This window comes from Melopsittacus undulatus, chromosome 2 (genome assembly GCF_012275295.1).
Source record: "Melopsittacus undulatus isolate bMelUnd1 chromosome 2, bMelUnd1.mat.Z, whole genome shotgun sequence".
In the NCBI taxonomy this organism is placed as follows: Eukaryota; Metazoa; Chordata; class Aves; order Psittaciformes; family Psittaculidae; genus Melopsittacus; species Melopsittacus undulatus.
Window position 1 is genome coordinate 114,538,336 of NC_047528.1, and position 14,135 is coordinate 114,552,470.

Consider the following 14,135-nt stretch of genomic DNA (forward strand, 5'->3'; position numbering starts at 1 on the left):
TGCAACAGTGAGAAAAGCTCATGTTTTATCTTAATGATCTGACAAGTTTTCATAACAAAGAACTTAAAAAGGCACTATGAGAGGCTGCAAAGGAAAGCAGACTAACCTGCCAACTCAGAGACTCCTAATCCTGCCCAGTAAGTGGCTGTACTTGTCAGCAAAACACTAGTCATAAAAAAAGCTTACGTAATTAAAACATGGAGACAAACCTACACAAGAGCTTGTGCAGTACATTCACCTTACAAGCAAAATCTACTCAATATTCAGAAATCATAAGTATATACCAAATTCAATTAAGATACTAAGACTTCATGCAGGCAAGGTCTGAAAGGGTTGACTTCTGAAACTAAGCGAGTTTCTCAGTACTGACCATCTAAGGAACTGGAAGCACTCCAGCATTATGGCTTGCTCTATAGAGCACACAGCTTCTTCAGCCTCCTGTAAACCTTACCAGTATAGATGGAGGCTTCTCTGGCAGCCACAGGCATGTTGGAGGTATTTGCTACCAGAGCTGTTCTCTTCATGATGCTTTCTACTTTGCCATCAACTTCCATTGTTAGCTAAAATGCAAGAAAAGAAAAAGGTAACAGTAGCAAAGTGTTTGTTGTTGTTTTGTGGGGTGCCTGGTTTTTACAGTATTACTCCCTTTACATCAGGATCCTCTCCTCACAGCTACTCTACCAAGAGCAGAGACTAGAGGATGCTATGCTGGTTTGCCTCCCAGATTGCACACAGCTTAACTCTTTAATGCACTGCTTCACCTCATCTTCTGCAACTGGCAAATCTCTATTGATCCCATTTAAATGAGTAATGACAAATCCACTGCATCAGGAAGTACATTACCCTCTCTCAGCTTACTAGGCTAGAAGAGCCAAAAAGTTATACCCTCACCTGTATCCTAAGACCATTAGGAATCAGAGAGCTTTTTTTTTCCCAACTTAAAATGATCCAAGTTTGTCTTTGACAACTGGACATTAAACCATAAATATAAGCCCAGTGTAACTTCATAAACACCTGAACAGCACGCATATCCTGACATTTGTACAGAATTCCACTTAGGAATACATTGGCATTCACCTTTTTTCATGGCCACCTCATCTTGACTTTCCCATCTTGTAACTAACCAACACATCCAAGCCCCTTACCCCTTATTTCTGACAGCAGAGTTTCCCCTAACAGTTCAGACTATCTGGCTTTCCAGTATTTTACAGAACATGCCACAACTAATTCACTAACATATAACAACATGTAGAAGGATTAGTAAACCCACTGTTTTTTCTGTTTTAACCAGGCATTTTCTACTTCCTCCAGAAGGCATTCCAAAGCCTCATGTCACACTGTTACCCAGTAAGTGTATCACCACCCTGCACCCTGTAAATACAGATGCTGCGTTTGCTATGCATGGTTAAGTTAGAGATTTTACCAGGGAAAGATAAGGTGCTTGTAACTGTGTCTGTTTTGGCTTTATTTTAAAACAAGTTAAAAGGTAAACCCAAAAACTAGTCCAGATTTGTACTGAGGGGCCACTGAAATAATTCCTGAATGAGCCAAAAGGGATTTCTGCTCCTACAGCCAGAACTTACAGCAAGGAGGCAAAAAGGTTGTTTTGAGTCACTCTGCTGATATAGTATGTTATTCAGTTACAGTACCAGTACAATAGCAAGTTCAGTCTCCATGAATTCTCCATACTAACCTCAGGGAAATCTCTCAGTACTTCAGACATTTCATTTCCTCGTTCTCCACAGCCTACATAAATGATGACATCACTGTTGGAATATTTTGAGAGAGACTGAGAGATCACAGTCTTCCCACAACCAAATGCTCCTGGAATTGCTGTTGTGCCTCCTTGTACACACCTGAATAAAGAAAAAGGACTCTGATTTGCAAGAAACAAATCACCTCTCTCCTATCTTACAATATGTTTTCCAATAAACTCCTAATTGAAAGAACAACACGAGACACATTCAGTGTGCTGGGTTAGAAAAACAGAAGTATTTCACTAAACCAAAAGACTGAGGTTATAAACTATCCTTTTCTTCTCCTGCCCTTGAAGTACGTGAGTTATGCTGGTAAAACAGCTAGACCTTCAGACTTGAAGCATAGCAGTTTTCACAGCTGGAAGCACGTACAGAATGCAAATGCTAAGAAAGGAACAACTGTACTTAGCTGTAAGAATAAGCAGCATAATTTTTTAGGACCAAAATTACTGAATTCAGTGTCTTGGAAGGTAGCTGCTTAAATAAGCATTTTGTGCTACAGCTACATGCAACAGTTTCTGTAAGTGGTGACCCCATAATAATTGGGAACTGTGCATCCTCAAGACCATGGAAGGCAGTCCTACTGATGTGCTTGAACGGAGGTATCAAGCTTGAAAGTTCTGGCCTTTCCATAGGCTTTGCACGATTATGTTAAGTTTATGCTTGTCCATTCTTTTCTAGATTAATGCACTAGAACTATCTTGTTAAACTTATCCTCCTTTTTCCACTAGTAGAACCTCTTGCCAAATACAGAAATATGATGAATTCAGCTAAATATTTTTTTTAAGATCATGCTGTGAATACACAGTGAAAACTTGGGGTCTGTTTCCCATAAAAAAATAAGGCCTCTTACCTTTGATTCCCTTCAAAAAAGAGATTTCTTACATACTAGAAAAGAAGAAGTAGTACTTACGGGAAGAGGGCATCCAGGACCCGCTGGCCAGTTAATAAAGGATGATTGGCTGGTAACTTCTCAGTAACAGGACGGACTTGACGTACAGGCCAGACCTGGACCATAGTGAACTTCTCCTTCACGCCTTCAAACTCCAGCTCTAAGACAACATCCTAACAGACAGCACCAGACATCTGAAGTAAGCAAACGGCTGCACTGGACCAGCATACAAATTCTTGTTTCAACTACTCTGCACAGCTAGGTCTTTGATGCCATCATCAGCTTCTCTGAACTTCAACGTGCTATCATCCATTCTCAAGGTGAAAAGAGGATGATAGCTCTTTCCCATATTGTATTTACAACACTATTGAGTGAAAAAGACGTGCAAGGCAAAGCAACACCTGAAAACATGCTTCTGAAGAGCAACTGAATTTTACATATTCATGAGGTAGTGCAGATCCCCAGCGCTCAGCAAATGTGGCATACTCAAGTGCCATTGGGAAGCCATACAGAGAATAATTGCACAAGATATTCATGTAATCCCTGCAGGCAGGTCAGCAGAGGTGAGCATTAACTCAGACACTTTGTTGTGTGAAACACTTTTTAGTTGTCATCATGCAGAACAGAAAGAATACATCAGCCCTATGAGAGAGACAGGGAATATATCAGCAACTGCTGTTTGGGAGACTTACTGAAGTGTCATAGTTTCCTGGCGGAGCAATGTATGTAACTGTACCCCTGTTCCGTGGGGGCAGCATGATTTTGTGCTTGATAAGGGAGTTTTCATTCACAATACCATAAATATCTCCACCAGTGATGTGGCTGCCAACCTAGAATCAAAGCAGGTGTATTAGTCATAAGCAAGAACTCCAGCTTTAAAAAAGAACCTTAACCTTAATAAAGTAACTATAGCTATTAAGTCTAGCACTGTGATTACTCCCTCTGTAAATGCATTGTTAGAGCACACTAGCCCATTTGCATACATCATTACACTAACTGCACATTGCTAGCAACACTATCTGGGTTGAGGTGCCTTTCAAGGCTCAGACAGTAGCAATTACTGACTGATGCAAGGAATCTTCCTTGTTTCATATACACCTCTCAGCCTAATGTGTTAAGTGGAGAAAGAATAGCATATTCAAACCTGCAGGCTTGGGAAAAAAGATGCCACCAAGGGCTAAAGCCATGACAATTTCCAGCTCTAAGGCTACCTTTCATTTGCAAAATGCGTTCCACAGTCATTCTTTTTGCTTAGTGCAACTCCATGAGCTTCTTTACAGTTTTGCAAACACATTAAAACTTTACAAGTTTCTCAGATGCAGCAGCAACACATTGTAAGTCACACAGAGTAAGTTTTGGTGGTCCCCATCCAGGCTCATACATCACTACCACCTCCCAACATAAACTGCATCAACCATAGCTCCCAGCAGTCCCAGCCCTGGCACTCTGCTCAAGTCTTAACCTCTGGGGGTAGAGGAGCAAGGGGGAAAGGCTTGTGAGAACCTACCCGAAGATTCTTTGAAGGTGTGAATTCCCATTTGATATCTCGGCTCAGAGCTGACACGTTGACACCTCTGGGGATATAGATACTTTTGGTCAGAGTGCTGATGTCCGAGAGAGGCCTCTGGATACCATCAAAAATAGCTCCCATGATGCCAGGTCCTAGTTCCACTGACAGGGGTTTGCCAGTACGGAGTACAGGATCTCCTACAGAGACACCAGCTAAAGATTTGCTGAGGAAAAGTTCATCCAGAGCAAGGGGAAGAAAGTACCACATTCACAACTTCATCACCTAAAACCTCCTTTCTGACTTTAAGGTAATCTTTTTATTACTATATTAACCATCATCATGTATGCTTTATACTCAACTCAAGCTGAAATTGCCAAAGCAACAAAGCTGCTTATTCTAGGGGTAAATACTCTGCTTCATGATCAGCAGCTCAAGGCAACTGTTTGGATGAGTTTGTTGGAGTGTCAGGCATCAGGATGACAAAACATCTAGCATTTCTTATATCTTCAAACCTAGAAAACAGGTTTGATTGTTAAAGTCAGACAATGTTATGAAATATATAGATTTTTGTTTGTTAGAGAGCACAAATGTTTTGACCTTGAGCCTTTGGACCCCAGCCTTTCTGACAGCAGTCTAATTTTAAAGGGAGCTTGTCCAAGACCAGCATTATTTCCTCCCTTTCCATTATTAAGTTGCCCAGTCTATGCACTATCTAACTCCAAAGATGCACAATGGACTCCTGTGCAAAGGGCCAGCAGCCTGGGAAAGGCTCTGCTAGAATACAAAAGAAACCCCCAAAACCCTGTGCAAGACTAAAGAGATTAAATGCAAGCTGACTTTAGAGAGCCTTATGTCAGACTCCTCTCATGAGGAACATAAGAGTAAACTATATTCAAACTTGCTCCATGTACTATTGGAAGGTTACTAGGTATTACAATAATGATGCCATCTAAAAGGATAAATCATTAGGTACAGAGAGGAGCTAGTCACCAGTTTACCACCCATATAGAGAGCCAACTCTTAAGTTGAAAAGAACACAAAAAAAAAGGTCTGGCTTTAAGTTTTATGACTTCTTTTCTGACGTTCTTTCATATATGTGTAATAGAAAATATATTTTATGTTGTTCGCTAGATTTTAAGATACATGCTGTGTTTTAGCTGGACCAAGATTCTGTAAGCACACTACAGAAGCAAAAATGTAACCTATTATGTCTGGCAAAGTACTCTGCCCAGAAGGCAGGAACCTGCCCTCTTATACAAGCATAGTTTTTAAAAGCAAAGAAAATAAATGCAACAAATAGTACTTGATAATTTTGCCCTTTATAGCTGACATTTGTCAGACAACTTCCTTAAGAATGAGCTCTATTATTTAAACTAAAATTAACTTAATTTCTAAGGAACACATTATTTGATACCCACTTGAGATCTCCTCAGCACACAGCCAGGCAAGACAAGATTCACCTCCTAGCCATCAGTATTTACCAAGAATGTGCAGAACATATATTCTGCTGGCACTGGAAGTATCCAGTGCTGGTCCCACTCAGTTTTGGTCATTGTCTTCATTCCCATCACTCCAGCGCTCTGGACTGAGCAGTCTTGGCAGGCCCAGAGGGATTAGTGGAAAGGATACATGTTTCTTCATACACCTGAACAGTTGCCAAATCACCTTCCAGCCGGATGATCTCTCCCACCAGTTCACTGTGGCCTACTCGTACCAGTTCATACATAGCAGCACCTGCCATGTTGCACGCCGTGACCACTGGAAGAGACAAGCATGTGGGTGAGTCTTTTTCCTATAGCTCAAGAAATTTACCCATCAAAAGTTAGTAAGAACTGCACAGCATAAGTCTGGGATTCAACCAAATCAGAAATGCATTCTTGATTTCACAAAAGGGGCAAGCAGACTGCCACAAATCCTGACATTCCTAGTTTAAAAGACAAAGTTTCCTTATACTTTTCACACTGTCCCTTTATGCTCAGTAAGAGGACACTATCAGAATGTAGTAGGTCACAGACAATTCATGCCATCATCTCTTATCTGTCTTGACAGATGGTGAATGTTTAGAGTTTTAGAGACACAGTGACCATTGACAGACAAGTTACATAGACACTTCTCCCCTTCAGTGAGCTAGGCCACATTCCTATCTGACCAAGTTAAAACACACAGGAAAATGGAAAAAGCCCATCTAATACCTGATGGTTTCATAAACCTGTAGTTGGGGACCATAATTTTCAAATCACTCAAACTTCTATTTACCTTGGTAGCATTTAGAAACAGTATTTTGCTATTTTATTTTGTAGAGAAGTGGTATGAGGGCACCTAACTTTCAATGGATAAAGACTGTTTTACAGCATGTTTTGGGCCTTAAAACTGTTTTGGGTTAGATTTTGGCAGGTCATACAAGAGGCCTAACTGCTTTAGGACAAAATTTATTATGTCTTTGTCAAACCATGACAGTCTTTTATACTGTAATCTCAATCACACAATCTCAATCCACACAGGGTTCACATATTTCCATAAAAATATATTTCCACTTTTTAGGAAATAAAGCTGTTGGTTTTAAGGAGCACTTCTGCAGTTAAGGAACTGGCAGTTAAAGAACAGGTATTTATTTAGATAGACATGAGCCAACAATTATTACTCATCAAATAGGCTGCATTAACAAAAATACATGCTATTCTTCTGTTCTCACTTTCCCATCCCTTTCTTTACCTCTTGAAGAGAATGCAGAAGGGAGCAGAAAAGCTGGTAGTCTGCACGTATTCCAAACCTGTTACCATCAAAGCCTAAATAAACTATTTAAGCTGATAAAGGAGGAGGAGACCTCCTCCTTCTCCCAAGTCTTACTACCACCACACTGTGCCACGCTCTCTGACCTTTACAGCTCCTCACTGAGCCCCTCCAGCCTGTGGTACAATAACACAGAAGAGCTTGACAGTGGGAAGGGACTGAGTATTCCAGAGATCACAGGGTCAAACTGCATTTTCAGTGAGACTGGACTATGCATCTCTCACCCTTTTAGAGGAGCACTGGGCCTGCAGATTTCTGACCAACTGGCTTTCTCTCATACAGAAAGCTTACTACCTTTGGTATTATTATCATTATTATTATTAAGCCTGATTCTGCTCATTACATCTTAAATAAGATGAATTAGCAGTAATATCCTGTTAGTATTTTTCTTAATATTTTATCAGACTCATCAGTGACCCTTCTTAAAAAGCCCCTCCCCAAAAAAGAAAGAGCTCTACTATAGAGCTCTCTGTAAAGCCCCACCTAGAGCTCTAGTATACTTCCCCACTTGGAAGTGAACAAGATTAACAAGACATTAGATTAAACAGAACCTATGAAATACCCACCAGGTCCTGAGACTCCATGGACATAACCAACAAAAGCCTCTCTTTCCTCATCACGGATTTTGGGTAGCTTGGAAAAGTTCATTTTGCCTCTTCAACTGTAGAGAAGGAAAAAAGAAAAGAGTCAGTCCTGAGGAGTACACGCATGTTCTGAGTTCCTCCTCTTCCTCCCTCTGTTCTCTCCTTGTTTCTAGTGAGAAAGAATTCCGAACTCATGCAATCTCAAGCACCTTAACCACACTGATTTTAAAGCTATAAAAAGTTAAAAGGTAACTTATTTAAGCAAACAAAAGAACTAACATCCCCCACTGCAGAACACCAAGAGTGGAACATCACTCCATAATATGCTCCACAAAACACTGCTGAGTGAAACAGTTACACTCCAGAAATGCCCTAACATTGCTGGACTATTTCCAAGCCCAGTAACAGGATATTTAAACAATGGAGAATCTCTTCTGTCTTCCACATCTCATTTATTCTCCTTCAAAATATGGAGTTTCTATGATTCTGAGCACGAGAATGTTCTAGTGCTGCTTTACTGCCAGGGTCTCTAAAAGCAATATTACAAACATTAAGTGTGAAATAGAATACACAGCACTCAGAAGAAGAAATATACATTTCCACAAGCACACAAATATGTGAGCTCTCTCTAGATGCCTCACAGCAAGGTATTACACAACCCTTGCTCTCAATGAAATCCATGGAGCATTACAGGAAAATTGTGATGAATAATGGCCCAAACCCCCAACTTGCAACAGTTAAAAACCTGACTGCCATCTCTTGCCAGTCACTGCTTAGGGAACAGGAAAAGCTGTTTTAGAAGACCTCCTCCATCCATGTTTGCCCTGTGATCGACAGTTGAGCTGGCCTGCTTCTGGTGCCGATAAGAATAATGGTTTTGCTTTGTCAGCCCTTATCCTGCTTTGTGTTACCTTGGAAACTGATTAGTGTTAAAGAACTGTGAGGCAACTCTCTGACCATGTCTACCACCCAGCACTGGTGAAAGGCACAGTATGGTAGCCCCAGTGTATGATGCTGTGGTTTGGTGATGGGAACTGGGCGAAGCATCTGTTGACTCTCACAGTCTTTGCAAGTTTAACCTAACCCAGCATCTTCTACAAGGCAGCAAATACAGTGACATGCTCAGGCTTGAAAACCTGACCCATCTACTATGAGGAAAAAGACAGCTACACTGCTACCCTATCCACCATCATTAAAGGATGCTTTTCTGCCTGCTCTTCAGTAGCAGTAAGTAACAGATACCTGCTATTAAAATCTTGTAACTGTTGCCCAGCTTTTTAATACTACACTAACAAGACCTCTGCCCCTCAGCCTCTTCCCCAATCTAAATGTTTTAAAAACCTTGGCTCTGCTTTGTGATAAAAGGATCAAATGATTCCAAACTCCTATTCATCCTGAAGGAATAGCTTCTTCCAGGCTCCATGTCTCGTTGGAGCAGATTGTGTTTAACATGGCTCCCACTGATTCATTTCACAACTGCCATCTCAACAGCTGATCACCACCACCAAGGAGTGGAACTGCTAACTGCTCTCAGGCTCAAAGGCAGAGTCACAGGTCAGGTATCTGTTAGACCCCCTTCCTCTCCGTAATGATGCATTTAAACTTGTCTAGGCCCAGAAGACAATGTGAATTTCACTGCTTATTTCTCAAAAGCATCCTCTTAACAAATGGCAGAGGAGAGGCCCTTGCAAAGCAATCTGCAGTTTCTGAGCAACTGGTAAGAGCTGCTTTGGATCAGACTAACATAACTACCTCAGCTTTTTTCCTTTTAACAATTAAAATGCTGTAAAACTGGAGCACAATTACTGGTCATATGAAAAAGCAGCCTGCCTTATAAATCTACCCAAAGCATTTACTTCAACACACCACACAGAACACTCGAGTCCTACCACCTTCTGTGTGAATAGAGAGCTAAACCAGATCCTCATAACTGAATCAGCGATCCTGTTTGTCAGTGAGACAGTACAGGGGCCCATAGAGAAAAGTCGCTTTATGAAGCAAGGAGAGGCAAGAACACCAGCCAGTTTCAATCTACATTAACTCTTCTTCGTATCCGAACCCCACTGCTGCCCACCACTGCAAGCAGCTGCTGAGCTTCCAGGAAGGCAAATAAGAACCTCAGAACAGTCATTCTGCAGTTAAACTGCAAGATCCTGACACCCAGCACCTTCAGCTCCTGTTGCTGCAGCTGCTCTGCTTGCTCTCTCTTCCTACAGCCACTTTCCCAAATGGCTGGCAAAGGCAGGTAAAAGGGAATGGGATTCCTCTCCTAGGCCACCTAGCAATGCACCAACAAACCCCGGTTTTGTCCTGATCTTTATCACCTGCACCAACTGCTTTTAAACACACATTTATTAACTATTCCAAGTGTAAAAGGCACAGTGAATTCTTCCTCACCTTTATGTGCTCCATCTCCTGTATACCTCCAAATAAAATGCACAGTCTAAAAAGCCGGTCCTCACCCAGACAAGCTGACCTCTTTTTTAATGGGCTACACATCATTTAACATTGAATGCATATTAAGAAAACAAAATGCTGTTATTTATCTCTGCATAGTTTTATTGTGCTAGTGTATTAGCACTAACAGATTTTCATTTTATATGGAAAAGTCCTTGAGGGCAGAAGCGTTGCCTTACCTACCTACACTGTTAAATGTTCAGTGTTATTACTCAGATAAAATGGAATTCCCTAAAGCACGTCAGGATTTGCTAAACACAACATGATGTATGTGTAAGCAGCATGTACTTACCCCAGAAGCCATGGTAGTTAGCCATTTTGGAAAGCTAGTGAGCTCCTGCAGCCTTTCAAGAGGCCTATTGCCAACACAGGGTATTAGGCACTATATGTAATCCACTCCTACAAAAGTCCACTAGCATACCTACACAGGATATTAGCTTAATTTTAATTCCCTTATGAGCAAAGATGCATCTTGCATCCTTTACAACTAACATACATGAATCTTTCTCATCTTCAGCAGTTCACCAATTGATTTTTAACATGCTCTTAAGCTCTAACATGGACATATTCTGCCTAACGGTGCCAGAAATCAACATATTACTTGCTGAAGAACCATCTCTGACTAAAAGGTGATTTATTAAAGTAATATTCAGTTGTAATTAAACAAGGAAGAATACTTGGGTTGTTGGCCCTATCTTGGTTTCAACCCCAGCACAGCAATTTGGCTACACAGTAACCCCAAAAATTTAACTGTCTAGCTCTCAATGCTGGAAAAACCTGTTTTCTGTTACAGTTCCTTGGGTTTAGTTCAAACATTTGATCAGACCCAGAATTTACAGGATTAACTGTCTTACCACAAAGATCTCTTCAAAATTAAGACTCCAGTGAGATTTTTACCAGGAGCCTTCTCACAGCATGGAAGAAAATCCATCACTATTTTATCATATAAAAACAGATCCTTACCTTATTCTGCAGAAACAGGGAGTAACAGTGCAGCAAAGCCAGAATTCAGCAGTTAAGCACTACCACTTAGGAAATGATTGTCCTTCTTGTGCCCCGACAGAGGGATGAGAAAGCCTGCTGCAGAGGGGAAAGCAATTTCTGACACACAGCAGAGGCATAACCACCTGACTTGGTGAGTCATCAGTCTCTCTCTCTCCCACCAGCACTCAGGAATGCCGCAATAGCAAATCAAGCTTCCCAGAGCCCAGCTGAACTCCCATCTGTGCCCTCCGCACTGCACAGGACCCGGCAGAAGAAATTCAGTGTTCGCATTAAGGGCCCCCTACAAAGCCGGTAATATCCCAATGGTGCATGCTACTACATTAAAATCCCTCAGAGAGATGCTTTCTGTTGAAATCTGTTTAACCCCCAGCTTCCAGTCTAATATATCCATGGCAGTGAATGCTCTGCTCTGGAAGAGCTTAACAGAACTGCTTAATAACAGACTGCACAAGGGGAGGCACTGAAGACACTGTAATCCTAATTGCTTGAGTATGTACAATAGGTACATACACAATACTAAGTCTTGTGGGGCTTACTTCTGCTAAGAGCCCCTGCCCTTAGTTAGCAAAAGCATTGATGAAGCTGCACAACATCCAGCACCTTGATGAAGCAGACTGATGTGCCACCTTGAGCAACAGCCAAAGCTTGATGGGCACTGACAAATTGTCCTGTATGTGGTACAGAAGACAAGCAGTTATGCTGTCTCTCCCCCAAAAAGCTGCATGAGTTGAAGAGTTCCCTGTAGTTTTCACAGCTTCCCAAGACTATCTTTGCAAGTTCTATCATTAGCAACATATCAAATTACTTAAATATACTAACTAAAATTGTAGTAAATAGCATAAGACCAGCAATTCAGAAGCTGCAGCATTACATTAATAAGTCACCAGGATTCATTTTGCTGGAGTAACTTTGAATTACGATCATAGAATTTACTATATCCGAAACAGACTAATGTGATTTGACTTCCTAGGGTAGAAAAATTGAGTCAGAACATAAGCCCTTACCTTCAATATTCAGGGAAGCTTAATAGGCATACACATTAAAATGTAGCCAAATAAAGTTTTCCAAAGAAAAGCCCTCCTCCTCCTCTTAGTAAAAATGTAGATGTTACAGGATAGTAAAGATCAGAACCCACACAGCACAGTCAGCTTAGCATTCCATTCAAGACATGATTTAGAATGAAGACTGCCAACACACACTGTGCTCACCAGAGCAGGCTTTGGTACACTGCATAAATCCCAGTGTCCAGCTGAACAAGGATGTGTTGCAAGGATTTCATAAATAATAGGATAATCACTGTCATAGATTTCCTGTAACTTGGGCAGTTTATACTTCCCCTTCCAACAGACTATTTTTAAGAGGAAGTATTAAAAAAACAGAGCCTAAGTTACTAGTCAAATGCAGAAGTTTGGCAGCATTTCTGCACCAGTGCAAGAAATTCGGGATATTGTCCCAGAAGAAACAGCACGCCCAGAACTCTAACACAGGTCACGTGGAAGGGAAGCCAAATAGGAAATCTGTACCTTCATACTATGCAGAGTTATAATTTTACTACAACACAGCAGGGAAAATTGCTCCAGATTTCTCAGCCACCAAATTGAGAATCACTAAGTTTGGAAGGCATCTCTGCAGATCATCTAGTTCCAAGGCCCTGCTCAGAGCAAGCTAGAACAGGCTACTGAGGGCCACGTCCAGCTGGGTGTTGATTACCTCCAAGGATGAAGACTTCCCAACTCTCTGGGCAACCTGTTCCTCTGTTTAGGCACAGTAGAGAAGTGTTTTCTTATGTTTAAATGGAATTCCCTGTATTTCGGTTTGTGCCCATTCCTTCTTGTTACTTCAGCAGATAGCACTGAAAAGAGTGGTGGCTTTATCCTCTTTGCTCCCTCCCATTAGGTATGTATATACATTAAGATTCTTGGAGCCTGCTCTTCCTGAAGTTACACAATCCAAGCTCTCCTACCCTCCCCTCATCTCTCCAAACCTTAACAGTCTTTGTGGCCCTCTTCTGAACCCACTCCATTAAGCCATGACTTCCTTCTTCTGGAGAACCCAGAACCAGACTTAGCACTCCAGATGTGGTTTCCTCAGAGCTTAACTGAGGGGATTAAACACTTCCCTGCACCTGGTGGCTGTGTTCTTCTTAATGGCAGGATAGTCTGGCTGTCTTGCCACAAGGCCACATTGCCAGCTCCCATTCAACTTGGTGGCCACCAGGACCTCTGGTCCTTTTCAGCAAAGCCACTTCACAGCTAGTCAGTCCCCAGCTCAACAATGATATGGTTTAGTCTTCACACAAACATCAAGAAGTTAACTGTACCAACCTCTTGCAATAAATTCCAAGACAGAAGTATCACTGTTTCTTAAACTCAACAATACTGATGTTCTTTCATTTAATTATGTATACAATTCCAGTTGCCACAGGGCACTCTGAGGCCACGTCTGCTCTTGATAGGCCAGGAATCTGCTTAAGTGATGCTCAGCTACATACTGTGGATCCACCTACAACCATACAAGGCAATTCATCTTTCACACCACTTGCTTCTTGGGTACTATAAAGCCCCGTCCTTTCACATGAGGCTTGCTACCCAGTACATGTACAGGTAAATCCAAATGCACTCCAGAAAAAGATAGGAAACAGAATTATGCTGTTGCTACCAGCAGAGCAGACAATGGCTGCAAAGTGAGACTGTGCAAACTGGCAATTCACGAAGCCCATCACAAGCTCTCACTGCCTTCTTCCTCAAAATGGATGCAGACTTACCTGTGGGTATGGCAATACATACAAGTCTAGTATTTTAAGCAAACATCATGCCTTGCGCACAAGCTAAACACATATAAAATGTATTTATATGCAGTAGATACATACAGCACGAAAGACACCCCTTCCATGAAGACAAGGATTGAAGACTGTGCAAATTCCATCACCAACAATTGTTATTCAAGCACCCAAGCTTTTATTCAGAAGCTTAGGAGACTCATTCAGTTAGCCCAGAGCAGGACTAGAGGAAAAAGTTGTGTTCAAACATAACTGTGAAGTTAGCAGCAGCAATAAAACCAGGGAGAAAAGCAGGCAAGACATTCATTGCAGAATTGTTTTGACCACTGAAGATTTGATCAGCTCAGACAGCTGGCATTCT

At 41.5% G+C, this 14,135-nt stretch overlaps 1 protein-coding gene across 2 annotated transcripts in view; it reads right to left on the reverse strand.

Annotated features, from left to right (window-relative positions):
- Positions 1-14,135, reverse strand: part of ATP6V1A (ATPase H+ transporting V1 subunit A) — a 29,642-nt gene that overhangs the window by 9,823 nt on the left and 5,684 nt on the right. The window contains exons 2-9 of one of the 2 annotated variants that reach the window (XM_031043620.2): positions 10,954-11,070; positions 7,516-7,610; positions 5,789-5,917; positions 4,157-4,371; positions 3,342-3,479; positions 2,671-2,822; positions 1,694-1,856; positions 452-560 (exon numbers count right to left, since the gene is read on the reverse strand). In XM_031043620.2, the coding sequence (XP_030899480.1) occupies positions 452-560; positions 1,694-1,856; positions 2,671-2,822; positions 3,342-3,479; positions 4,157-4,371; positions 5,789-5,917; positions 7,516-7,597 (988 nt within the window). In that variant the 5' untranslated portion in view covers positions 7,598-7,610; positions 10,954-11,070. The remainder of the gene's footprint in view (positions 1-451; positions 561-1,693; positions 1,857-2,670; positions 2,823-3,341; positions 3,480-4,156; positions 4,372-5,788; positions 5,918-7,515; positions 7,611-10,953; positions 11,071-14,135) is intronic. The other variant, XM_005143023.4, reaches the window with a different exon arrangement.